The following is a 27,728-nucleotide window of genomic DNA, read 5'->3' on the forward strand; positions in this document are numbered from 1 at the left end:
GTTTGTTTGAAAACTTGATACCGTGATCGTTAGCTCAGTTTCTCCCCACACTTTCTCTGTCTGGTTCAATTTAAACACACCTGTCTTTCACGCAATATATTAGCTTTGTGGTCACAATAGCAATTAAATATTTTTTTTACGTTTTGAAAACATGTTTTTTTCACGTAGACAAATATTTAGAGTGGAATCAATGTATGTGGGTGTAGGAGGCGAAGTACACAGGAGTCCCTGTGACCCTGCAGAGATCCTGAGTGACACCCACACACCCTGCTGTGATTTGATTATATTTTTGCCGGTGCCTGATGGGCATGCTGACATGAGGAGAACTGCTATTGTTCAGGGACACAGGGCCGAGCCTATAAACCTCTATAAACCCACCACTTTAGAAACCTGCAGTAATATATATAGGCCAGGGACCTCAAGCCCAATTTCTAGAGGGCACAGTGACTTAGGTTTCTCTTTCAAGCTCTTGGTTACCTCATTGGTTAATTATTTAATTATCTGCATAATGATAAAACGTCCAACCAGGTTTTGACATGTTTTACTTGTAAATGTTTGTTTTGTGAAGTGAACATTTTCAATCATCAGCTGGAAAAGACCTTTTGAATGTATGTCTAAGAAAATAATTGCATTAATTGTTTAATTGACTTCTCGAGATGGACCACAAAGAGGAGAACTTGGCCTAGTGAAATAGACCCTTGTGCCCCCTGAAACAGACCTTATCTATGACATTATGAGGGGGTCTCGAGCTGCAGGAGATGTCTAACCACTCTCTGGCCAGAACAATCCACAGATCTTGATCCTGTGTTACAACAGATGGGACTGGTGGGAGAGGAAGTTCATTGCCAAACACCATTACCCTCATCACAGCCTCAACTGGAGGCCGACCTGCTGGAGGAATGATCTGGACTACAAATATTTCAAAACCTTGCCGAAAACATGCTATATCCTTCGATTCTTACACCTTATATAGTGTGGATTCCAAACTTAATCTCCACCAGTTAGCATTGGAAGGTTATAAAACAAAATATAAACAAACTATAGTAACTAGCCTGTCTGTCCATTTTCTAACAGCTTTATCCAATACAGGGTCATGGGGGAGCTGGAGATTTGTCCCAGCAAGCAACAGACACACAGTAGGAAACAGCCTGGACAGGACACCAGTCTATCACAGGGAACACAGGGACACAAAGATACATTCACTCCCTCAAGAGGCAGGTTTCCCAGAAATTAATTAAACTACCAGTAGGTCTTTGTACCATGTGAGAAAACCCACAAGAACATTGGCAGAACACAGTTAGCACCTCAGGAACTGAATTTGAATTTGAATTTCAATTCAAAATTAGCAAAGATTGAAATGATTTAATTGCCATGGCGAGGGAAAACACTGACCCTTAATGGCAAAGTGACTTTAATTGACTCTTTAATTGTATCACAATTTGTTTATCTTTTTTAATCCATTCCTTCTGCAGACAATAGTTTCTTCAGGCAGTATGAGGCTAAGATATCTTTTTATGGAGTGGAAAACTAGAAAAAAGGTACAGTAAGCAGAAATATATTGACAGAACTTCTCAAAATAGCAGGTTGAACTTGGTTAACATCGAACCATTGAATCATTGGTTAAAGCTTCTTGGATTCAGAAACTTTGTGTTAGTAAGAATTGGAACTACGGTATTCACAAATTCTCTTTTAGTCGATGTATAACATTTCCTCTTCTCTGAGTCCTTCGAGCTCCATTCCATACTCCTCTGGAAACTGCAGGAAAATGTTTTAGTCCAAATGGATTAACGTACCCATTCATAAAGACCCCATTGAGTAATGATTCCTGCAACATGTCTAGACTTCTCATTCATGAACCCTTCATGATAAGCACAACCCTGGTGTAATGAGGTGAAGCAGGAAAAAAACCCAGAAAGTCTAAAATGTCCTAAATCTTTGGAAGTGGGCATCTATCAGGAATTGTCTATTTATTTAATTATTTTAAAATTTATACAAAGGCACGGGCTTCTTTTTTTGTGACCCGCCTTTAGCCAGCAAATCCTGCACATACTCTTTGACTTCCTTCAGCAATAGCTTTGGTATAGACATTCTTCTCTACTGAAAGGTTAATTTTCAGTTTTAAGTCAGGGGTACAACCTATGTCATCTTCAGTCCTTGCAAAGGCATTTTATTTCATTTCACCTCCTCACACTGCATTCTTTTTACTATTTGTCTTGTTCTAATCCAAGATGGCTCAGATCCACAGTAGGGATCCATTGCTCTGGTTTCCCATCATGAGGGAGACCGTCTGGCATGTTCACAGGGTTGGGTTTTGTAACCTATGCTACAAGGGCCAAGTTTGTCTCAAACGTTTTGGTGTTCCTATGAGTGAATCCGGACTGAGATAATGACAACAACATCATTTTAATGCTTTCTAGGCTCCCAAGAGTGGGATGATTTGGAAGTACAATGTTGTGTTTTCTTGAAATCCACATTGGTATTTTAATTACACAGGAAGAGCCTTTGGGGATTTTTAAACTCCTTACACATTAGGTCCAACAGGATGTTAGCTTGGTTCTATTTGTTCAAATAAAGCAATAATGTTATTCTGTAATCCCACATGCTCTTGACACCTAACATCTGTTGCCTGTTGATTTGGGATACAGATAGGTTTCTTTCTACTTCTCACTATGAAGCTGTCATCATACTGTACAGTATACTGTATATACTGTATTGAACCTTCATGAATTGTATTTACTAATGCCTCAATTTTATTTTTATTAATTTGACAGCCTCACCCAGCAAGTCAGTTAGTGTCTTTTAAGTGTTTTCCACTTGGTCCACATAACTGTTGATGATTTCTTCAAATACATTTTATCCCGTTATTGGGTGTTCCAGTAATTCTCTGCTCACTAGAAATGGAACTCGAATTGTTTGAAGTCTTTTTCCATCAAGATCTAGGTTGACATCAACTGCCCAACCTGCAAACGGAATGTGTGGTGCCATTTTCTGTAATATCTGATCAGTTTGTCTTAAGGTCTCACTTGTAGCACAGGTCATTTCTTTTTTGCACCTTCTCTCCCTTCTGCTAACATGAGTTCCTGTATCAAGCAGAACTGGACTTGGCACTGAACAAACATGTTCTCCCAAGTTTGACAATGTGTTTAGGACAATTAGCTTTGAGATTGCTTAATTCCTTTGACAGAAAGGATGAGTGTTCTGAATACCAACTGAGTTACATTTCTTACATACAGTACTTTCTTGTTTTGGTTTTGGTTACAATTTACAGCCAGGGACATTGGTGTTCCCTTGGTCACAGAATGTCTCTTTGCTGTGACCACATCCCGTGTCTCGATGACTGTGGATGACTCAAACAACCTATTGCCTTGTGTCCACCACTGCTGCACTTAAAGCAGTGCTGACAGATGGAAATCCTTTCTTGTGTGCATTCAGGACAACCCTGATGTTGTGCTGCTCTCGGAGTTGAGCCGATGTGTATTGGTTTTCTCAGCACCACCATTTTTTCAAGGAGCTCAGTCAGCATCAGCAGCTGTGAACTCAGTTCCCGTATAACTTCCAGATTAGCCTGAACTTCAACCTGGATGATTGCTCAGTCACTGCCCGTGAAATGTCCTCTTTTTTGTTTGAACCACATTAACATTTATGATTTTGTGACAAGGATAGTTACCTAAGCAATTCAGTATCTGAGCTTCATCATCTGAGGCTCTTATGATTTCCTCTCACAGAATGTTATCTTTAATTTTTGGATCAGACAAATATGGTTTCATGTCCTCCCTTATGTTCACATATTTATCATCTAGTCCTTGATACATTGAACACAGAATAACTCCCTTTACTAAATGCACATCCAGACTCCACTTCAGATGACAGTAAAACCTTTTGTTTAAGTCCCGTCATGAGATAGATAAACTGCTGTGGGCTTTCCTTCTCATGTTGCTTGACATTAATCAACTCCCGAAACAGTTATGTTGCAGCTGTTTCCTACAGATAGACTCTCAAAAAGTTTTTCAGTTCAGTAAGGGTTACATCTTTCTTATTCCAAAGCATTTCTTTAAATATTCCAGGTCTGATAATTCTCCAACCAGCCCTTATTTTCTCTGTTTCACTGTGTTTTCTTTTTACACCTTCATCAATCTGTTAAGTAAAGTTACAAACACTGATATCTGACTTAGTATCTCCAATTTCACTGCCATGAATTGTGAATTCTTTACGTTGCAAGAGAGCTGTCTCTTTTCTCACTGGCAATGTGTTTCAACTACAAAGACTAGTTGAATCATCAATAACATTACTGGGTGCATTACTTTACATACTTTCTTCTCCAACTATTTCATTTGGAATAGAGGTAATAAGCCTTTGCTGTTCAGTCTACTTACTTAAATGTTCATAGTCCCCTAGTATCGGCTATAATTCACTCTTTCCTGAACTAAATGCATGTAAGCTGCCAGGATCTACAGGTAAGAGTGGACCTCTGGCTTCTGGAGCTTTGGAGTTTTTTCCCTGTTTTCCCTGTTCTTTCCTTTCCATGTTTGTTAAAAATCATTAGATCTATTTGATCCTTTAGGAGCAGCCTAGGACATCTGTTTTTAATAGCTCCATGTTCCTAAACTGTACTCGATTTACTTATACAGTATGTCCCAAATTCATTACAGGCGTTCATTTCAGGAATATGTTCAGTGGATGCCCCCGTAACAAAAAAACAATTTGGCACTGTCGCTCCTCTTTCAGTTCAACCAAGCACTACTTTTTGTCCCACATAATCTGCTTACGTGAAGACCTAATTTTAGACCGCTATTTAATTTAAGCCCTTGTAGTTTAATTCCTATCAGCAAGTAATAATGTTTGCGTCCTGCCGCTGTTGAGTTGAAGCACACCTGGTTTCGTGTTGCGCCTTGTCGCTTAATTTCAACTCAGTAATAATCTATTTGATCTCAGACAAGCCCCCAATTATCACTGGTCCCAATGAATAGAAGCATGGGATCGCCGTACCTGTAAAGGGGAGACGGTTAGTTTCAGTGCTTTCGCTGTCTTCGTGTATTTTGAACTAAAAGCGCGACATGTAACCGTTCCTCTTACTCTGCTAACTGAAACCTGCCAATCTGTTGCCACAATGTAGAGAATGAAAGGGAGCACTGACACGTTCAGCGTTACCATACCATGAGTCAAACCTTGTCTAGCCCTTACTCAAGACAGCACTACTCTCTGGACAGGACGCACGCATCCCAGGAAACAAAAAAAAACACAATTTCTATTTGTCTTTTCACAATTAGAAAATTGTGTGGTCATCGTTAAGATAGGAATGCGTTTAATTAATTTGTGTTGTTGTTTACGTAACTGCTCCCGGAGGTGAGCCTATAAATCTGCCAAGTGTGCTGTCGGGGGAAAAAAACTCAATAAAGGCCCGGGAACGTTTTCATGGCTGTGTACCGCCCTCTTGTGGCAGCATGAATATAAGATAATCATTCTGGACCTGAAGGAAAAACGATGTCTTGAAATGGTGAGAAATTAGTTTATGAACTTTAAACTGAAGTACACAATGGTTCATTTTGTTGCATTAATTCAAAGAGCCTAAATGAATCCTTAATTAATCTGCCTGACAGTTTTCTAATTCGTTTGTGGTCTGAAAATGTTGAACTCATTATTTCAGTTTAAAGGCTAAAAACGATTTCATTATCAAATTATTACATTAATGCTTAAGAGGATCACACGGTTATTTAATCAGGTCTTCTTAAAATAACTATTAATTAAGTTAACAGTTTAATTAATCTTGGGCATCATACTGTGCCTAGTTCCGTGTAGACCCCAGGGTCGGGCGGTTATTGTAACGACCAAACTGACAGTCACTAAATTGTAAAAGGGATTTGTTTAATTAGTGAGCTCCTCAGCACGTGAAACACGCAGAACCACGACTGAGATGGGTTTCCATGTCCGGGTCCTCGACCCCCACATCTGCAGGTTTACATTTAATCTGAGTTTACTTACCCGAAGCCTTTACTGAACTAACGAGTTGCTTGACTTGAACATTTTGCGAGTTTTTTTTTACACTTTACGATACTTATGAAATGCAATAGTTAACAGATAACGTCCAACACGGGACCCAGCAGAACAGAAGCAAGGGACGTGCAAATATTGCCTGAGCTGAGCTCCTTCCATCAACGTAGATTACTGTAAATCTTTATGGATTGTGATTGGTGAGGGTGATAAAACAGCAATATGTGATCTGTGAACGTGCTGCGTCCTCAGCTATCTGATGCTCTAGCGCTAAACTGCCTCCAGTCTTCACGGACTACGTGGTATTTTGGTTTTCACTCATTTTGAGCATTCAGTTAAGTGATTGTATTACTCAGTGAAAGTGAACCAGTTTTTTTTCCTCAAGACGCGATGAACCGTACATGTCAAATAGTAGAAATGAGCACACTTTTAAGACCCACGGTTTTTGATTTGGTGCTTCAGTCCACAAGCTTTATCTTAAATTTACAGAATACTTAGGAAGGAAGTTGGTTCCTACGTGAAAACGAAACTGTAGGTGTATTCCATGTTGAAAAGAGAAAAAAACAAACAAACAAACACAACGTTTCGGCTGTGGAGCCTTCTTTTCCTCTCTTCTCCGCATGGAATACACCTTTACTTGTTCCTTTGCAGCCTACGCATGCTGACGCAGCTACAGTACCTACTTGAACTAAAACGAAACTTAATTACTGAGCGTAAATGGAGGACCTTGGAACAGCAGAGGGCGCGATACTTTCGGCGAGGCAGCCATGCAGGAGAAAGCGAAAGCAGAGGGCAGGTCAGCGAGCTGTGCGTTGCTACTTCAGCGCAGTACGCTTGTAAATAGAGGAGGAAGTTTAGAAAAATAGAAAATCAGATGCGAAAAGACAAACGAAAAGAATCCAGATTTAACAACTTCATCACAGTGAGTCAACAGCTTTCACTTGTTCTAATTTAATGTTAAATCAAATACGTTTCTCTCTTTCGAGATTTGCTGCTTTAATAACGTGACATACAAACACCTTGAAAGGACAGACAGTTTGGTTAAGTTTTGATATTGCGGTAGCGGAAAGAATTATATATCGACAGGATTATATTTATTATACCATGTCTACGTTGTTTATGAAATGTGAGTTTGAAAACCCCTTCGGTGTTACTATTCAGCAAGTTTCGTTTTCTGGATTTATGTGTCGGTCGGTTTATACAGTGTTTTTGGGTGTTTTGATTGGACATTGAAAGAAAGGGTGCTGGCGATTGTGTTATTAATGATTAAAAGGCTGGCGTGTTCTGACCTGATCGGATTGCTGTTAGGCTTTAGTAGTGAAGAAAGCAAAAATAAACTTGTTTCAGATGATAACTGATATACCCGGAACACAGCCGTCTGATTGCAGTGTTGAAGTCCCCTAAAAGAGTTATAGGGTAGTTCCCGGTAAAGGACACGCAGAATATTTAAGCAATAATGAAGGAGAGGAGTTTAACTTGCCGGATTTCCTACTTTTACAAATATAGGATATTAAACAATAATGATGATCATAAAAGTGATAGAGTGCTTGAGTAATAACTTTAAAGTGCGATAAAAGCTAATTATTTACACAATATCTGGACACCTTTGAAAATAAGAACGTAAGAAAGGTTACAAATGCAGGGAGGCCATTTGGCGCATCTGAACCGTTTGGTAGTTAGTAGCTTTTTGATCCCTGGTTTTCTTGGAAAGATATCGGTTTCTACCACACAGCTGGGTAGTTTGTTTCACACCCCCACACCCCTTTAAGTAAAGATGTGCCTCCTTTTCTGAGTTTTACAGTAAATGCACTTTTACAGTTTTCATTTGTGTCCTGTGGTTTGTCTTCCACTGTTTCACGCAAAATGAGCTTGTTGTTTTAATGTCGGGGGAGATGGCATGTTAAAATAAGCTACTTTGACTTTAATTACAAAGTAGTAACTATTCCTTGCATTTATGAAGTAGTTTTCATCCCAAAGAATCTCAAAGCACTTTTACCACTTTACCTATAGATGGAGCAGCCATTATGCCCCAGCAGCCCCACTACACAGCAGATCAGGTGGAGAAGCCAGGTTGTTCAAGTTCAGAGTGGGGTTCAGTCGGGATACCCCACTCTTTTGAACAGGGAGATCTTCCCTGGTTGGTGGTGATAGCTGTCAAAGACGCTATAATTATACTTGCCTTTGACAAAATGGTGTTGTGTAGTTCACTGCTGGAGCAGGGCTGGGGGTTAGAAGGGTGGTTCTTGGGGAAAACCTGTCAGGTTTCTGCCCAGTTCAAGGAGTGTTTTGGAAGAAGAGACAAGTCAATATTCTTGGAGATATGGGCTATCTGGTTATGGATCGTTTCATATGAAATCAGTGTTGACCTCATCAACTAGCCCTGAAAAAACCATGTGATGACAGAGAAAGCCGTCATTATCTTGGCTGCTGTAGTACCTGCAAATAGCAAATTCCTATATGGAAAATACAATAGTTACAGTGAGGAATCCTTATTCAATAGAGGCAGGTGTGGACATTTTTTTTCAAGTATTATTTAAAGTAGAAATAATTCTGCAGTTAAGTAAATTACTGGACATTCCCAAGCCTAATGAAACATTTTTCCCACTTCAAGTGGTGCCTTTAAAGAAAGCTCAAGGCCCGTCGGTTTCACATTAGTAGTGGTTCAAAAACATTCTCATCAGGAAATGCATCATTTAAGATGAAAACTGATTGTGATTCAACATGCATCCAGATTCATTTCCTCTTCTCTGCTGTGTTTTGCCTCTTGGTATATCATGGAAATTCTGAAGTAAAATTGAATATTTTTCCAAATGCGTTATTTGGCACGTGCACCCCAAAGTTAAGACACAACCAGAAGAAACAGCACCCTTAACTCAAAGATGGAGACAGGAGATTGTGCCCAATGTGCCACAAACTCTTGTAGTTCCTTTTCCTACCTTGTCATTGATGTGTTTGTTTCTGGCAGTTTTTTCCCCACTGTTTTTACATGTATTCCTTTTTTGGTTGTATGACTGCTATATCCCCTTCTAATGCTCTGGCAGTGCTTATCATGGACAAAATCAAAAATATTTTGGTTTATTGTAAGTGGGCACACGATTTAGTGCCAGCTATGATTGCAGCTGGATCATATTAGAGTGGGCATACATTTTTTGGAAAGAAACACTATGAGTCTTCTTGTAAACCGGTTTGACCCACAGCTCTCTGTGTTGTGTCGGGGGTTCCAATCAAGCTGGCGGTTAATCATTACCGTGACGATGGAAATCATTGCTTTCTGTTCCCTTTCTGTCAGGCGGAAACAGGCCACCACAGCCATGGACTCCAAAGGGAAGTACCTGTACTTCATCTGTGTGGAGAAGACCCATAATTCATTCATCCCGGGCAGCATATGTTACATTGAGGAAAGACGGTATCTGGAAAAGTTTGAGAATGACTCAAACCCAGAGCATCTGCCTGTAATGGCTATGGGAAGCATGGTAAGTTATCATGTGAAGGTGACGGCGCTCCGGCACCTGTCCGAAACAGAAGCGGGGCTGCTCCAGGCAATTGTAGAAGACGCCCAGCGGCTGCGCTACTTCCTGCACAGGGACGAGCTGGACAGTGCGCTGGCCCTCAAGATTGATGCCCCGGTCTCCGTGGAGATCCGGTCGGAATGGTGCCAGGGGATCCTCCGCTACATTGGTAGCATCACATCCAGCCCTGCCTTGTACACCTCTCACATGCTGCCAGGGATTTTCTTCGGGATCGAGTTACAGGTGAGTGTTCAGAACATCATACTACAGGTGGCAGGGGCCTTGGCTGAACCTGCTCTTATCATCCCTCTCTGCCTCCATGTCTGTGAAGTTCAACACTTAAAAGGAGACCAGTTTCCAGCCCCCAGCATGTAAACACACAGGAATGCAAGAAAACAAGTCATTTGGCTCCTCTTATTTTATCATGATTTTGAAATTATTTAAATTAATAATTTTGTGCTATATATCCTATATTGTTTGTTATTTTATTGCTTCCTCAGTTAAACTCCTGAGTCTTTTTCATTAGCAGTTTCATGTGACTCTGTTTCCTGTCTTGTATTTATAATGAGTTTTTTTGCTACCTGTAATTCTCTGCGCTTGTCAGTGTTAAGTGTCATGTACCAGGTGTTTGGCCAGTCTTGGGAGTTATCTAAAGCTTTCTGGATGTCTTTTATTGCTTCTACAAGTGTTTGCCACTCCTCTTACAGAAAAATGGTAAACTTGATTAGTTTACTAACTTAACCAGAAGCTACTAGATCACTGAGTATGAAAACAGTTGTCATAGACTACTAATATTTTATATGCAGCTGCCTATGTCCCTGTTGTATTTTCCCAATGTTTGTGAGGAAAATTAAAATCTCCTATGATAGCCACTTTTTCCTTCAATATTCATTCATGGTTTTGTTATAAAGTTGAATTGTAAATATTTTGAATATGAATGTTATTCATAAAGCATTAGCCTCCATGCTGGATGTACAGTACCACACTTAATTGGGGACAAAATACACTCTTAAGGACATCAATTCAAAAGGGTTATTGAATTTCCTATAATGAGTGCTGAATAAGTGATTAGTCATTGATACTGTAAGAATTATTTCCTTTTGTGCTGGTGGTAGTGATCCTGAAGTCCCAGTGAAATTGTTTTGCAGTGCTAGTATCAGTCCTTCCGCAGCGCAGTAACACAAAATAGTTCCCTGTGCTGAAATAAGCCACAGCTGTGACACTAACATTGTGCTGTATGCTTACTATATTTGTAAAAAAAAAAATGTAGTTGGAGTGTCAGAACTACTTTCATTAATCGATATCTAACAATATAAATCTACAATATCAATATCCACCAATATTGAAACAATAAGTTTAAGAAGTTCCAGTTCTGTTGTGATTTTTAGTGGAGACTTGATGACACCATTCCCAGCTTTAAGTTCTTTGCTCTTACACTTTGCTGTGTAAAAGTCTCTATATAACATTATGCTATTTGTAGTTAGTTTCTTATTTATGTCGAAACTCAATTCTGTGGTGATATTCTATTGAAAATATAGCAATTCTATGTTAAATTAATAGTTTATCCTGATAGAACTGTATTTCATGATGCAAAAAGTAGATTTTTAGCATTATGAATGTAAAGAGAGGACCAAATCATTTTAATAATGGTTAACGCTGACGATGGATTGATAAGATTTGATTGGTAAATATGATAGTTTTGCTGTTACAACACAGCATATATAACTGTTGTTGCTGTGATCTAATTCTTGATTGTGATCAATGTGTATTACCGATTGTTGAGTGATAAGGGTAGTTTTTTTACATCCAAACTAAGCTGTATTAGTGGGTATTAAAGTTCTTATAATGGTAGAAAAAAACTAGTAGAGGCCTTAAAGCAATTAGCCATTGTCCGAAAATACATAATTGTAATTCCTGATTGTGTCTGATACATTTACACAGAAGTGTATTTATAAAGCTAATGGCAAAAAATTACTTTGGCATCTGGTGTCCATTTCTCTGTGACAGCTTCTTGTCATCCTACACTGCATTCACTTGCTTTCATATGCAGCTCTTTTTGGTGTGTAAGAAAAAAACCAATACATTCATCCAGTTCATGGTCAGGGAGGGACAGAAGCCTGTCTTGGCAAGCAACAGGCACAAGGCAGGATACACCCTGAATGGGATGCCAGTCTGTCACTGGGTAGACACAAATACACTCACACCATTATGCCATAGTTATACACTAACCACTATGCCACTGTGCAGCCCCTAAAAACAGTACAAAGAATTATTCAAATAAAAGATTCATACATATGTTTGTATCTGCAGTCACACCACTGTGCTACAGCATCAAGGTATCCTTGGAAATGGGACACAGCATTGCTATGTGTATCTGCTCGTACATGAGTGGTTTTCCCATCGTGAGACAGCTTGAAGTGTATCATGGCACTAAGTGTTTTGAAAGGATGGCCCTGTGTGCTTGTTTCCCCTCTGCAGGGAAATGACAAAGGAAAGGGCGAGTATGATGGGACATACATGAGCAGAACATTTTTCTGCTGCGAGAAGAACTGTGGCATCTTTGCCCCCTTTAACCGCGTGAGACCTGCTCGCCTCCGAACCAGCCGGCCCCAGCCCCTGACCTCCCGGAAGCCTCCTGCTGCTTCAGCTGAGCCCCTGAACCCCGGCGATAGAGTGCAGGTCTTCCTAGCAGACGACTCATTCCGGCAGGGAGTGGTGATTGCGCTGAAGAAAGAGGAGGCTGGGATGTGTGCCATCATCGCCATGGTGAGTCCCCGTCTTCCCTCTGCCCCACTGTGAGCCAGTCACAGTACAGTAGCTCAGAATACAATTATAGGATCAAGCAGGCAGTGGTCTGTACAAGTGTAATACTTCGTTTTTCTTCACAAAAGGAGAGGAGGTTTATCATTTTACTAATCCTGTTCTGGTTTGACATAGAAACCGTCAGAATTCGTATAATAATATAAACAAGTCTGGCTACTGGGTATGTTTTAACGATGCCATGAACTGACATTGACAGTCAATCTCATAGCAGAGCGCTATGTACAAAAAGTCAAGAAGTACTTCCTATGTGGAACATAACTGACAATATAATGCAAGCTGAGCTGCATTCCAGGTCCCCATTAACCTGGTAGCTTGGCATTGGAGGACATACACACCCCCTGTATCATACTTCTTTAACAAAATAAACTTTATTCGCACAATGTATACCAGTCTTACAAAGCGTGCATCTCACATCTCAACATAATGCAAAATCTCTACCAATTCTGAAAGTTTTTAAAAGGGTGATTGTTCATTCTCAATCAGTTCACTTTGCAAGTGGTTGTTGGGGCTGGATTGGCACAAGAGCTCTCCAAGCTCTTCAGGGTTTTACCATTTGCTGTAGTCCTGTCTCTTTAACCTGTCCTCGCTGCCTATTTGCTGTTACCTGATTAAAGTCTTCACTAATAAGCAGTAGTGAATTGTGAAAGCGGGTCGGCGGTTTCACCAGCCCTGGTGTAACATTCTTCCCACCCAGACTTGAACCATCACCTGCTTTTGCCTCGCTGTGATCCTGCCTTGTCAGATCCTCACACACAAAGAGCTGGCGTCTGCATACTACAGCTCCTTGTTTTCCTATAAATAAACACATTCAAGTAAGCTCAGAAGGAGACAATTCCCAAAGTGCCTCACTACTTGCTAATGTATAAAGTAAACAAAATTAATAAAGTTTCTCCCGAGCCATATTTAAAATGTTGCTAAATCGCCGTGGAGATGGTTGTGAGTTGACCCTGCAGGAGTGTGGCCAGACAGGACTGCCCTCTTGTGAGGGGTTTTGTTGTGCAGACAGGTTTCCTGTCTTCATAGGCTGTCCCTGCACTATTGTTGCCCCTGGGGTGTGATCTGTGAAGGAGAAAGTTAACAAAGCGTGAGAGCACACTGAGTGTATGTGGAAGGGAGAGAAACAGGAGAAACAAGGTGCCAGTGATTAGTTTCACTTAGTGCGTTCTTAGACTGATATCACACGGGTAGAACGGGGCAACAGAAAGGGTCATGGACACACTCCCTGAGTGCAGTAGTTTTCAGCGTAGGAAGTAAAACAGCTGATGAACAGTCGGCCCTGTTCCAGGTTTCAGTTGCCAGCGCAGGACAGAGTTTAATGGAGTCTTGCTGTGGCTCAGAGCCGTGTGTCTCTTGTAGGAAGGGGAGAAGCAGGAGCGGCTGACTGTGCCGTTGGAGTGTGCGATGAAGCAGGAGCTGCTGTCTCCACCAGGTGGGTGTAAGAGAGGGGTGTGGGGGGGTGTCCTGTCTTGAGCAGGAGCTGGCTCTCTTACTCCTGATCAGCAGGATCTCTTGAACTGTTGTAGGGAAGGAGTGACTCTGACTATCCATGTCTCTACTGAGGCAGCAACTGTCAAGAACTTTAAAGCTCTTTTGAAATTCAAAGCCTGTTTGGATTTTTCAAAAGGGAATTTGCATACTTGAAGTTGTATAATGTAAACAAACACATATTCATTTAAACAAGTTTTATGTTTAACTAATAAGAGACGCATGACTGCACTAGCTAATGAGTAAACGAGGCACATGTTGGATCTTCAATACATTGAACTGTGAAAGTTAACACATTTGTAAATGAATTCTGATAATTTTAAGTGGTATTGTTTTAAAATCACAGTTTGAGTGTGTGTTATGGTATTAAAACACTTCGTAAGTACATTTCGCCAACTTCATGGTATTCGAATCAACTGAAGCTACAGCACTGGAAAAAACAGTATGGTACTCCTACTTTGTTTTTGTCATATTAATCCAGAAACAACCCTGAAGTGGCTCATTGATCACAGTATATTTTATTGGAGCATTTTCCCTCAGAGGTATTTTTTGTATCGGATGTATCGATGAAGTAACATGTAATCAACATTGTAATTTGAATTGTATCGGTTCCTTTAGTAATCTCCCTTTGACAGCATGTCCATCTCTCGCGTCTGCCTCAGCGTCTCTTCAGTTAGAGGCTGAGATGGACTGGCAGGACTCTGTTAGCTCAGTATGGTCTCTGGACGGCGATGAGAAGCACTTTTCCCTCAGCCTGAACTCGGTGGTGGAAGTCAGCCTGTCTGAGGGGCGGACAGTGTATGGAACAGTGCGCTGGATTGGACGTCTGCCTGACTCGGAAGGAATCAGAGTGGGGCTGGAGCTGGTAACTACGACTGGAGCTATAAGCATTAGTCCTTTCTCCGGGAGGACTGTAATAAGTGATAAAGTGGACATGAAGTTTGAGTACTTTGAGAAACTGTAGGGAACACAGTTACTTTTAACCCAGTTCAGTTCTGGGGTTTACATCAGGAGTTCTCAAATGATGTTCTCAATAACATCAACTGGGGTACTCAAATGGCATTTACAGATCAGGTGACCATGAAGATCAGATGTAATACATAGGAATCTTAATGTATGAGCTCTTCCCAATTGATCCTCGAATAGTTCCCCAATTTTGAAGTAATCCAATCAATCTCTCATCACGACTCCCTTCGTATTCTGTCTTTCCTCCTGGACTGCCTCTCCCAGTATCTTCATTCCCTCGATACACCCTTCGCCTCCCCTCTTTCTTCTCACCTTCTGGCCTGTGCCGCCTTCTCTCTCCTCCTCCTCTTGCCTTTATTCCCCAGAGGTTTTGCCTGAATTAATGAGGCCCGAAACAGGCAGCCACAGTGTCTCAGTGTGTCTGCTGTGTCCCGGCAGGAGGAGGATAAAGGTGTCAGTGACGGGACGTTTAAAGGGCGCCGCCTGTTCCAGTGCCCGCCCAAGAGAGGACTGTTTGTCAGACAGTCGTCCTGTCGTCCAGACTCTCGCTTCCAGCCACCAGGGAAGAGAGATGGCAAAGCCTCAGGGTGGCACACAGGTCAGAATCTCCATTCCTTCCCTTCTCACCTCACTGAGGTCCTTCTGACTCTCAACACCATTAAACCTTTAATGGATCCAAATAGGGTTGCTAACACTTGAGCAGCACATCTCTGACTACGTTTTTTCTCCCTTGAAACAAACGACGCATATTTCAGGATTTTGGAAGAATCAGGCTTCTGCCTTTTGATGGTACAATCGTTTTCAGTGCCAGTAGCTGTATTTCATGAAGGTCTTCTGGGAGGGGCATAGCTTGGAAGTCAGTCCCCCAGGCTGTGTGGCATCACTGGGCAACACAGTGTTTGGATTAACACAGCTCTAGCACATAGACACAAGCAACACGTCAGCCCTGGTGGAAGTGCCTGTTTCTTTCTTCTTTCTGTGTGTTACTAATAAAATGCAAGCATGCCTCAAGGGAAAAAGTTTAAAGTAACTTTTTTCTGAATTGTATTATCACTGTAAATGAATTATGCGACCTACAGTCTTCTTAACAGAAGGAGTTTATTTTACCATATGTTCACAATCGTTCATCAAGAGCAAAGCATGCAGTCCTGGTAGTTGTTCCGGGGTATTAGATGGAGTACTCGCCGGCAGAGGATTAAGGACACTGAAACCTGGACTGAAATCTTTTTGATTCTGCTGGTGTGTGCTGATGCTGATGGTACTGAACTGGGGGCGTGGGCCTTATGGGCAGTGTGTGAGCAGGTGCCCTCTGTGTGTTGCAGTGCAGGGGTCTGTGAACAGCCATGCAGTGCCAAGCACTGTTGCCCCTCTGTGGGGAGACCAGGCAGTGCAGGTGCTGGCAGGCCGGATGAAAGGGATCCAGGGGCACTGTAACTCCTGCTACATGGACGCCACTCTTTTCAGGTCAGGAAATTTCTTTAGCTTTATAATTCACTTTTCGTACATTACCAACTGCTTCACAGGGAGACCTTGGTAACAGAGGTAAAGTGCAGTTGAGTATTTATTGGAGAAATAAACATCATATGTTTAGACTTTGTTTTTAAACCTTTTTACTTTAGATATGCTCAAAAATAAAAATATGGGTGTTTTCTTTTCATCTAAACATTCTTTGTTCAATCCTGTTGTCCCATACGTGTCTTCACAAGTTCTAACAAACATGTTACGTGTATTTCATTCATTAGCCCACCTTTGGCATCAGGCGATCAGGAGTGTTGAAGTGTTTGAGGAACAAGTGTTTTAGTTTTGTGTCGTTAGCAAGTGACACATCTACCGTTTGTAAGGCACTGTGAAGGGTGCAGTGTATACTGCACGCCTCGGCAACAGGCATGTCGGGAGACTTCTCATTCCCCTTTGTACTGCCAACACGGAGCAGATCAATAAGCCAAATTCCAAACTGACGTGTACAAAATGTCCTAATAATCCCCGGGTTTTAGAAAAACTGTACTACAAAGACATATGACTTACCTGTTTTGTTCAAAACGGAGTGATTTGAGGCATTGGCTTTTTTTTTAGGAACTTTAAAACGTTTTATTTTTTAAATGTTTATGCTGTTTAAAAATAATCATCAGAAAAGGGCCTGTTCTCTTTCATGATGGATTTAGGCCTTAAAAGATGGGACAATTTACACCTCGTGTCTTGGAGCCTAAGCTAGTTAAACTGATGTCTCTCTTTTCCTGCTCCAGCTGTTTCAGTAGTAGCCCAGTAACAACCTGTCTCTCTCCCCCAGCCTGTTCTCCTGCTCCTCTGTGCTGGACTCCCTGCTGTTTAAATCTGCCCAGCCGAGTGATGCGCTCATCCAGGCTACACTGCTGAGAGAGATTGTTAACCCACTCCGCACGTGAGTCCCTGTTTTCCAGCCCGCTCCTGCTCCGCTGCAGCTGGCGAGATTAGCACAACGCAGCCATGTCCTGCTGTTTTCAGGCAGTCTGTACTTCACTCTTCTCCTCAAGGTCTCCTTCACAACTGTCCCTTGCTGAATATGCCTGCTATAGGAGCTGTGAGTCGGCTTCTGTCCTGTGATTGTACCTCTGGTCCCCAGACAGATTTGTAAACACCTGAAAGGATAAATACTTTATGCTAAGAATTTCATACAGATACTTGTGACAGAGACGAAATAAATAAATACAGAGTTGTCTGATTCCCATGTCACTTGTTGTTGTCACATACTGAAAGGCCCATTATCAGTAATGCAGTGCCTTTTGAAAGTCTACACACTTGTACCACATTGTGTGAAATCAAGACGCGTGTAATCAGAATTTATTTTACCCGTATGTACACATTGAAATAAATCAGAAATAAATTCTCATCTAATGTTCTTGATTTCAGATTGTTATGCCTCAAAATGTGTTGAATGTTGTATTGTGTTGTGCAGTGAGGGCTATGTGGAGGCCAGCAGCGTGATGAAACTCCGGAAGCAGCTGATGGAAGGCGGGCACTGTGCCAGCTTCACCACTGACGAGAAAGGTATCCCTGACCTTGTTTGGCCATAATATGGAGCCATTCACATCTGAGCACATTTGAGCACAATGAGCACATTTTCATGTTGGATAATACAGTCTGAATAAGCTATTTTTTCCAATATGAAGCCATATTAAGGCACTCAACATACATTATCAGTGTGATGTGTTATTAGAGTGGAATCTTCCAACTCTTCAAGCAGTGTACAGGAACCACCGGAGGGTGGGCGGTGTGAGCTGGGTGACAAACATTTTGCCTTCAGTCTTCTTCAGTGTGGTCAGGAGGGTTAAATGGATGTTGATCACTTGTATGAGTGAAGCAGAAGTTGGCATTTGTATCATAAATGACGACGGTGACTCTGGAGAATCAGTGTGCAGGGTGAGATTGCAGGTTCAGGCATAACCATTGAGCTATGTAAATGTGCACGTTAGCTAACTGGTAGATTACATCCTGGTTATCAGCCTTCCCGGGGTAGGTTCTGCGCCACCATGACCCTGAATTGGATGAGCAGTTATTGAAGTGATGGGATGATGAAAATAAAATTATAGCTATTTTGCTGAATCGAGACAACTTATAGAAGATAGATAGATACTTTATTGATCCTGTGAGGGAAATTGCAGAAGGGCAACATAAAACCAGTAAGGGGTAAAACTACTCCACAGTGGGATCTGTTTCTCTGATCTATATCCGTATGTCCTGCACCTCTGCCATGTCCCACAGCTCTTATGGACCCAGTCTCCTCCTGGAACCCTGTGGTAGTAAAATACATTATACATTATATTATCATACCCGGACATGTTACTGTGCCATTTTACACCCTTCTGTCTGGCTGCAGATCCTGAGGAGTTCCTGAACCTCGTCATGCACCACATCCTGGCCCTGGACCCCCTGCTCAAGCTGAAGTAAGACCAGCACCTGCCACTCCCACCCTCGAGCCATAAGAGCACCAACAGGAAGGCTTTCTAAGCTCTTCGCTGTTGTAGACAATCTCAGGACCAGCAAATTTGCAATTTTTTCCTCATTTCTTTGCAGTCTCTCCCTAGATCTGCATCTTCCAAACGGAAGGAACTCCACAAAGTTTGGCCAGGGAAGCCTATTTTAATATGGCAACTTTGGCCATGCAGTCTGTCTGTGTGCTAGAGAGCTGATATTCTCACAAGTCAAGGGATTGACTGAATTATATTTTACCATGCTGTGAGCCAACTTTACAATGGGTTACCCTTAGAAACATGTTCTGGGCCCAAGACTGCTTGCAATAAACACCTCACTAATTTTAATACACAGAGTATTTATTTTGAATACCTTTCCTTAAGTACTGTATTAAAGTGTATTTAAGTGATTTTTATGCAACACTTTAATACTCAAGTGGTACGGCGGTGTAATGCTGATTGCTGCCTCACAGCGCTGGGGTCCTGGGTTCAAATCCGGAACAGAGGTACTATCTGTGTGGCGTTTGTGTGTTCTCCTCATGTGTGCTCCACATCCTCTGGTTTCCTTCTGCAGTCCAAAGACATACTGGTTGGTTAATTGGCTTCTGTGTAGACGGCCCTGGTGTGAGTGAGTGTGTGTCTGTGTCTGTGTGTGCTCTGTGATGGACTGGCGCCCCATCCAGGATGTCTCTTGCCTTGCGCCTCTTGCTTGCTGGGATAGGCTCCAGCTCCCCTGCGAATTGGAAGAAGCGGTTATAAAAAGGATACTCAATTAACACATAAGGAGTGAACTAAGGTAGAATTTACTCCATACAGCTGTCCACTGTCCTGAGCGGAGGCACAGTTGTCGTTTCTGCAGACTGTCTGAAAGAACAGTCCAGGTCTCTAGTTCTCGGTCTTTGGGTGTGAAGAGGTTAAAGTCTCAAGAGAGGTCCTGCATGTGTTCATATCAATGAAGTGTTATTGCTTTTCTCTGTGTTGCATTCAAAATGATGGTATTATCACAGAGTTGTGCAGAAAAGAAAACATAGTAAGTTTATAGTGAAACACAGTTCATAGTGGAATACAGAAAGCATTTTGAACACCAGGTAAATGCAATTAAGATATGGTGTAATTACAGTGCAGGCTTATACGGTGATGATTTTAAGGGTAGTGAGATTCTAGGAGCTGTTTGGCATGTGCACAAAACATAACACAGCACAAGCTAGGTGTTCTTCAACATTTTATTTTGTTTTTCTTCTTTGGTAGGACTGGAGAGCAGAAAGTGCAGGATGGGTACTGCTACCAGATCTTCATTGACCAGAACAACAGCCTGGCACTGCCCACAGTCCAGCAGCTGCTGGAGCACTCCTTCCACAGTGCCCTACTGAGACTGGCAGAGGTGAGGGGCCTGGGCAGACGTGGGCAAGGGCAAGGGCCAGGGCCTACTGGCCTGCCTCTCTGGGGAAAAAAAACAAGTTCGCTTCAACTAGCAAAGCAAACGTCTGGTGCAGTTTTTTCAGAGCTCATGTGGAATGGAAAGGGGAAGATAGTGCAGCTGTCCAGGGGGCAAAACATCAAACTCCACTGCTGGTGTGTAAGCTGTCCAACACCATGGATAGGACATCAGTCCATCGCAGGGCACACACATTAACACAGGCATGTGGGAGGCAGCTTAGGGATGTCTGCTAACCTGGAAAGCATGTCTTGGATGACTGTTGGAGAAGAGAGGAGTGCCAAGAGAAAAACCCAAGCAAACTCCACAAAGTTAGATTGGATAAAGATCTTCTACTGTGTTCAGAGCTGTATTTCAGGGGAAGTACACTTAGCAGCAGATTATTTGTGGATCATAAAAAGCAGTGTTTATATACAGTAGACATATTCTATAGATGTCCTCTAGAGGGCAAAGTACAGTTACTTGACAGTGCTCTTTTATCTACCCTTGACACCTTTGCTCCTTTAAAAACTCGAACCATCTCCTTCTCTCGCCCTGCCCCCCTGGTACAACGACCATCTGTGATCTATGAAGGCAGCCTCCCACAAACTTGAGCATAGGTGGTCTTAATGTACATTATCAGGCTTGGAGAGATTACTTGTCTGAATTTAAGGTTACAATAGAGTCTGCTAGATCCACCTACCTCTCTCACATCATTGAAAATCACCATAACAACCCCAGACATCTTTTCTCCACCATCTACAGCTTACTAAAGCCAAACTGCCCCACCACGTTAACTGCCTCATCACAACTTTCTTAGATTCAGCAACACATTCTTAGATTTCTTTAGCTCCAAGATCACACATCTATTTTAGATCCCATTCCCACCACTTTATTTCAGTCCTGTTTCTCTTCTCTCTGTCCCATTGTCCTCAATATTATAAATGAATCCTTACCAATGGTCCTCAAAACTGCTGCCATTACCCCGTGCCAAAAAAGCCTAACATGGATCTCAACAATCTTAAGAATTTTCGCCCCATCTCCAACTTACCCTTTCTTGCAAAAATTCTAGAACGTGCTGTCACATTCCAGTTACATAACCACCTCATGACAAATAACCTTTTCGAACCCCTCCAGTCTGGCTTCCTTCAACTTCACAGCACAGAAACTGCCCTGATCAAAGTCACTAACGATCTTCTAATAGCTTCTGATTATGGTTCTCTTTCTGTACTCATCTTTCTTGATCTCAGTGCTGTTGACACTGTTGACCATGACATCTTACTTTCTCGTCTTGAGGCTATGTTTGGAGTTTCTGACACTGCTCTGAAATGGTTCAAGTCTTACCTCACTGATCGCTGTCACTTTGTCTCTCTTAATGGGTATAGGTCTGAAATTGGTCTGGTGTTCCTTAGGGCTCAATACTGGGCCCCTTGCTCTCACATGTTTTCACTTGGTCAGCTTTTAAGATCACATGGCCTCAGCTATTATTTCTACGCTGATGATACTCAAATATACATTCGTACCAAACCTGACACTGATGTCTATTCTATCTAATTGCATCTCTGACATAAAAACTTGGATGACTCAAAATTTCCTTCATCCTAACTGTGACAAGACTGAAGTCATGCTTATTGGCACCCCCCATCAACTTCGTAAAGCCAATCCTGTAACCCTATCTGTAGATGGTTCTGTATATGAGCTTCAGTCTAAATTGAAAAACCTTGGGGCGATATTCGATTCTGGCTTAAAATTCAACCTACATGTGCAGCAGATTTTGTCAAAACATGTTTTTTTCACCTCAGAAATATCGCTAGACTGCACCCTATGCTATCCACTAACTGTGGCTGAAAAGGTGATCAACCCATTTGTGTTCTCTAAAATGGACTACTGTAATGCTCTGCTCGCTGGGGTATCTAAATCTACTTTGAACAAACTGCAGTATGTCCAAAATTCAGCAGCCAGAATCCTGACCAGGTCTAGTGCAAGTGATCACATTACTCCTATCCTGGAGTCATTGCACTGGCTTCCTATCAAATTTTGTGTGGACCTTAAAATCCTCATGCTCACCTATAAGGCTGTGCATGGCTTGGCACCTCACCTCGCAACCTTCGCTCTTCTAATTCTGGTCTCCTTACTGTCCCCCAAGCCCGTCTACATTCTATGGGTGACAGGGCCTTCTCCTATTATGCCCCCAAGCTCTGGAACTCTCTGCCCAAGGACATCAGAGAGTCACCTTCTCTAAACTCCTTCAAATCCAGATTCAAAACCTTCTTCTTTAGAAGAGCCTTTACTTAACTGGTTCCATTCTTCACCCCTCTGCTTTTCCTAGTACCACCATCCACGGTCTCCTCTCTGTATTGTAATTGTGTTTTATTTTGTGTATTCTTTTTATTTATTGTTGTTCTCATTCTGTAAAGCACTTTGAGAAGCCACCTTTAAAGGCGCTATATAAAATAGTTTTTTATTCTTATTATTATGTTAACACTTGAGGTTAGTAGCTACATGTACATGACCCGAAAATTTAAAAAATAAAAATATATATTTCGATTTCTGTCATGTGCTGCCTGAATTTAAAAGGTTAAAGTTGCTAGGATTTAGCTCCAGACCTGATATTAAGCCAAGTCACAGCATTGTGTGGTGTGCTGAGTCAGTGTGTGTAGTATTATCGTTTATCATTGATACTATTTATCTATGTCCTCTCCCCAGGTACCTTCCTGTCTGATTCTCCAGATGCCAAGATTTGGGAAGAAGTTCAAACTGTTTGACAAGATAATCCCGTCCCTTGAGCTGGATATCACTGACCTTTTGTCTGACAGTGAGTGTAAGACAGTGCAGTGTTGGCACACTGACAGATAAAGCACAGTTCTGATATCAGAGTGGTGATCAGAGTCTTCAGTCCTCTAGGGCAGCACGCCGGTAGTATTGACACATTCCTTTCTATTAGCAGCTCAACAAGACCTACAGGTTTCCTTATCCAAATATTTTTATAAATAAAGCCTGAAGTGAAATGCATATCAAACGATCATATGGCACACAGTTATAGAGTTTAAGAAAGGCCCAGCTTCCACACCTTCTCTGTAATCTGTTTTGCGGTTCTTGCTAGTATTATGGGTACATTACAATGCACTCTTGTGTGTGTTAAAGTGCTACTTTGTCACAGTACTGATGTACAGTAAGCATGTGTGTCGCTGTTCTGTGCTGTGTGTCGCAGTGCAGATGTATGCATGTGTGTCGCTGTTCTGTGCTCTGTGTGTGTCGCAGTGCTGATGTATGCATGCGTGTCGCTGTTCTGTGCTCTTTGTGTGTCGCACTGCTGATGTATGCGTGCGTGTCGCTGTTCTGTGCTCTGTGTGTGTCGCACTGCTGATGTATGCGTGCGTGTCGCTGTTCTGTGCTCTGTGTGTGTCGCAGTGCTGATGTATGCGTGCGTGTTGCTGTTCTGTGCTCTGTGTGTGTCGCACTGCTGATGTATGCGTGCGTGTCGCTGTTCTGTGCTCTGTGTGTATTGACAGTGCTGTCTGTTGCAGGCCCACAGGAGTGCGTGCTGTGTGGGGAGCTGGCCACAATGGAGTGTGCAGAGTGCTTCAGAGATGCCACCTTCAGCAACACGGGGTTCAAGCAGTTCTGCTACACCTGCTCTAAGCAGGTACGCTGGGTCATTACTGTACAGTATCTAGTCAGTGGCCATGTCAGCTCTGTGACCTTGAACAGCGTTGTGCCTTCTGAAGTGAACTTAAGGTTCTTAACTCGGATGTGTCCCTTTAACTGTGTAATGTCAGGAGTTTAGACTGGGTTTGCTCATATTTTTGTTAAGTATATACATATAGGTTCTTGGATTCCTCAGTTCTGAGAAGGTGGGTATTCGAAAGTAGAATGTGAAAGTAAGTGACTAGGGCCTGGCTGTATCTTGATAAAAACTCACCTCAGTTTCTCCCTGCTCCCCTTCTCACCAGGTCCACTCTCTGCCTCGGCGACGGAAGCACGTACCCTCTCCTCTGCTGCTCCCCGAGGGGTACCCCACAGGAAAGTACCTGCGCCCCCCCAGGGAACAGCTGGAGCTGTTCGCTGTGCTCTGTATAGAGACAAGCCATTACGTCTCCTTCGTCAAGTATGGGCCCAGCAGCCAGGACTGGATCTTCTTTGACAGCATGGCAGACCGATACGGTGAGGAGGGTGGGGGCAAGTGAGGAGAGGGTTATTTTATGGTTGTGTTTTTAAATCTCTCCTTGAATCTGAATCCGTTGGATTTTACAGAAGGTTCTAAAGAAGATCTCAGCCTGTGTCTAATAAAACACCTACAGCAGGTCCTCATATGCTTATTTGGAGAAGTCTGTAGAAGAAGAAAGCATACTTAGCATAAAGTTGCCCCATACTTTACAGGCATTCACCCCAGTATATATTGTACAGCAGTAGAAGCGGAGTTCTTTAAATCCATCACAATCCAAAACCCTCTTTCTTAGCATGAAGCTCATACTGTAACTCAGTGAGCCACTAGTGATCATTGCTGTGATTCCGAGTTGGCACGTTCCCAAACTTGAGTCCACCGATCCCTGGTGATCGGCAAAAGCTACAGGGGTCTGCAGGAAAGACAAATGTGGAATCAGATTTAAGGCTGAAACCGTCAGCAATTCAATGTGACAATCTGTCTTTGAAGTCAGCAGAGCAGCACCAGTCTCCTTATTAATTGACTCCCCATTCACAAGGCACTGCACTGCTTCAAAATCCATCTTTCAAGGTGATGAATAAGAGTTTAACCTGATGTTAAAGTTGGTCTAATAAAGTGTTTGAGTTCAGCTTATATGTAATTATGTTAGATTTCCCCACCTAGAGGAATGTAAAAACAGGAGGGTGTGATGGTTTGAGAAATTGAAAGGACTTCCCACACTTGAAAAGACTGGTAACCGCTGAGATAGAGCAAAGACATGGAATGGAAGAGCTCAAGTTACCCGAGAGAACCTTTGTGGTGTTTATCTTTATTTTGAGGCACTGTAAAATTTCTACATTATCAGCTTTGTGGCAGGTTATCACACCTGCAGTAGCCACACTGTCCTGCCGTGGACCTGTAGTATTCCACAGTTGATCGCTCACTGTTTGCTGTTTCTTTCTGTCCTTGTTGTGTGCGTCTCTCCTGCATGTGTCCACTGATCCTCAGGGGATGAAGACGGGTACAATATCCCAGCAGTGCAGCTGTGCCCGGAGGTGGGGCAGTACCTGGAGATGCCACTGGGGGAGCTGGCAGCGGTGTGCCCCCGTGACATGGAGGGCGTTGCCAAGCGCCTCTTCTGCGACGCTTACATGTACCTCTACCAGAGTCCCAGCATGGCCCTGTACCGCTGAGGGGAACTGTGCCTCTCACAGGAACAGACACATGGCTCCCTCATTAACAGGGCGGCACATACCGCCTATCAGTCACAGTACTGGGAGACCCATCAGACAAAGATGAGGCAACAACACCCCTGCTGCTGGCCGGCTGGGGGTGTCACACATACTCTCTATGGAGGAAACAACGCCTCCCGGGCAGGATATAATGCAAGCCAGGATGGGCAATACAGTTCACTGCCCCAACCTGGACAGCAGTGCTGCTCTGCTGGCAGTCTTTGGAATGTCTGCCACGGTGCCCAGGAACTGCTACACAGCTGGCACTCACTGGCACAGCCTGGAATAGGACACACAGCCCATACAGGCCTACTGATGCAAAAATACGGTGATTGTTAAACTAAGTTCATTTTTCTTGAAAAGAAAACTAGATGACCAATCATTTTTGTTTTCAAATATATTTTTCATGCTGAACAGACCTCCAATTTGATTCTTGTGCCAAGTTGTGGTACTAAAAAGTACAACCAGTCAGTCAGTTCTACAGTCACAGAAGATCTGTCCCTGCTCTCGCTCTCTCGTTGTCAGCGTTGGAAAAACAAAGCGAGCAAATTCAGTTTTCAGTGTCCATTGCATCCAGAATTCACACAAGATTTTCTAAAAATTCCTCATGCTGAAAGTTAATTAGTATACATTACCCTATTGATTCTATTATATTACTGAAATGTACTGAAACATTACAATGAAAAGCTGTCATAAATTTCTCTGAATGAAACCTGAATCTGGAATGTAATGTGCAGCAGTTTGATGAGTTTTGATGAGTAGATCACAAGTATTTCTTTTTCTTTGTGACTGGGGTCACTAATCACAAATCCACTTAAGGGTCTTTTCCATTTAAATGTATAAATGTCCAAATTTATGCACTTAAAGAGGTTATATTTTTCTAAAATACATTTCATGACACCATCAGGTTTTTCCATAAGTGGATTGGCAGGTTTTATGTGCAGATTGACTCGGCAGAATGGGACAGCCTCTCAGTGAAAAGCCCCTGGGGCAGGTGTTTCAATGCGGGGTGAGGCAGGTTAGAAAGGGGGTATGGAGGACAGCAGGGTTGCTGTGAGAAACTGCCTTCAGGAGCTCGGAAGGCGGTGATGAAGCCATCACCTGGAGCTGGGAGGAGCCACCGTCTCTGAAGTTTGACTGGCTGGTGGTCCGCCTGTCGGAGGGTAGCACAGGTGTCTTCAGGTGAGTTCAAGGAGAACAGAAACCTCCTGTGGAGCAGAAGGGCTTAAGCTGGCTTGATCTTGATTTTCAGTATGAATACAGACAACTGAAAGCAAGGGCCTCACCAACTTTCTGTCTTTTTAGGGTTTTAAGCAGGACTGGCTTGTGGCAGCCAAGCATTCAAAGTGATCATATCACAATCAAAATTCATCTGTCAAAGGAAATAGACAAGGCAGTCTGGATATCGGAGATAAAATCCCATTTTATATTATAGTAAATTGTACCCACTTAATTTTAGAACCATTTTTTAAAACTCGGCTTTGTAGCAACAGCTTCTGTAGTGCCTGGAAGACGAGCTGCAAACTCCACAGGAGGGGTCCAGTCTCTGAGGTCCTGTTCCCAGGAATGCTGAGGCAGCTCTAGCTGACTAATTCCCCATCTTCTGCAAAGTTTGCCCCACTACATTGGGAATCTTGGTCAATGGCCAAGGCTAGATAGAGCAACATGTAAGTCCTCAAGCTCAGTTTGCTCTTCAGAAAAGTTCCTTTTCTAGAAAAGCTAGCCAGGTGCCCAGTTTTGAAACAGTTTAGTCCTGGGTTTTTTATTCAGTGACGTCTGGGTGGAGGTAGAAAAAAATTGCAAGGATACAGTGCTGCCAGTGTCCTTTGACATTCTGTGTGCTGCTTTGCCTGTTTGCTGTATGTTGCAGCTGGTGAATATGAAGTCTGTCCCTCACCTGTGTGTGCCATAGGGAATAGCACAAGAATGTATCAATGGACATGAAAATAAACTGAGAAATCAGGTCTGTGTGATTCATTAAAAAAAACATTTAATCAATCTCTTAAAGTTGAGATTAAGAGGGAAAGTACAAATGGGATGTCCAACTAGCTCCCCTGTCCAGCTTGGTAACTGGGTCTCTGTAACTCAGGGCTGTGTCGTTACAGGACATGAACACAATCAGTTTTTTATTATTTAAAATGTATTCTGACCCCTCATTTAAATAAAAACCTTAGCTGGGTCTTCTCATCTTTTTTAACTCTGCTGTATTAGCACACTGTT

General features: G+C 42.4%; 1 protein-coding gene across 3 annotated transcripts; it reads left to right on the forward strand.

Annotated features, from left to right (window-relative positions):
* Positions 1-5,360: 5,360 nt before the first annotated feature.
* On the forward strand, positions 5,361-25,922 carry cyldl (cylindromatosis (turban tumor syndrome), like). 3 transcript variants are annotated; one of them, XM_088643228.1, is made up of 15 exons: positions 5,361-5,494; positions 9,278-9,740; positions 11,976-12,263; positions 13,677-13,749; positions 14,468-14,670; positions 15,210-15,369; positions 16,094-16,235; positions 17,059-17,169; positions 17,704-17,795; positions 18,625-18,691; positions 19,967-20,099; positions 22,839-22,947; positions 23,660-23,778; positions 24,086-24,296; positions 25,285-25,922. In XM_088643228.1, exons 2-15 carry the CDS (start codon positions 9,300-9,302, stop codon positions 25,467-25,469), a joined length of 2,334 nt encoding a protein of 777 aa, XP_088499354.1. In that variant the 5' UTR covers positions 5,361-5,494; positions 9,278-9,299; the 3' UTR covers positions 25,470-25,922. The 3 variants fall into 3 exon arrangements, with proteins under 3 accessions (XP_088499354.1, XP_088499352.1, XP_088499355.1); XM_088643226.1 differs by lacking the exon at positions 5,361-5,494 and adding an exon at positions 6,735-6,910; XM_088643229.1 differs by lacking the exon at positions 5,361-5,494 and having other exon boundaries at positions 9,323-9,461; positions 9,572-9,740.
* Positions 25,923-27,728: the final 1,806 nt, after the last annotated feature.

The sequence above is a fragment of the Lepisosteus platostomus genome, chromosome 8, assembly GCF_059453375.1.
Source record: "Lepisosteus platostomus isolate fLepPlt1 chromosome 8, fLepPlt1.hap1, whole genome shotgun sequence".
Classification (NCBI taxonomy): domain Eukaryota; kingdom Metazoa; phylum Chordata; class Actinopteri; order Semionotiformes; family Lepisosteidae; genus Lepisosteus; species Lepisosteus platostomus.

Excerpts from the sequence above, each read along its gene's own strand:
- cyldl (XM_088643228.1), top strand. The coding sequence starts at position 9,300 with ATGGACTCCAAAGGGAAGTACCTGTACTTCATCTGTGTGGAGAAGACC. Across the intron at positions 15,370-16,093 it reads AGCCTCAGGGTGGCACACAG|TGCAGGGGTCTGTGAACAGC; the intron begins GTCAGAATCTCC and ends TGTGTGTTGCAG. Across the intron at positions 16,236-17,058 it reads ATGGACGCCACTCTTTTCAG|CCTGTTCTCCTGCTCCTCTG; the intron begins GTCAGGAAATTT and ends TCTCTCCCCCAG.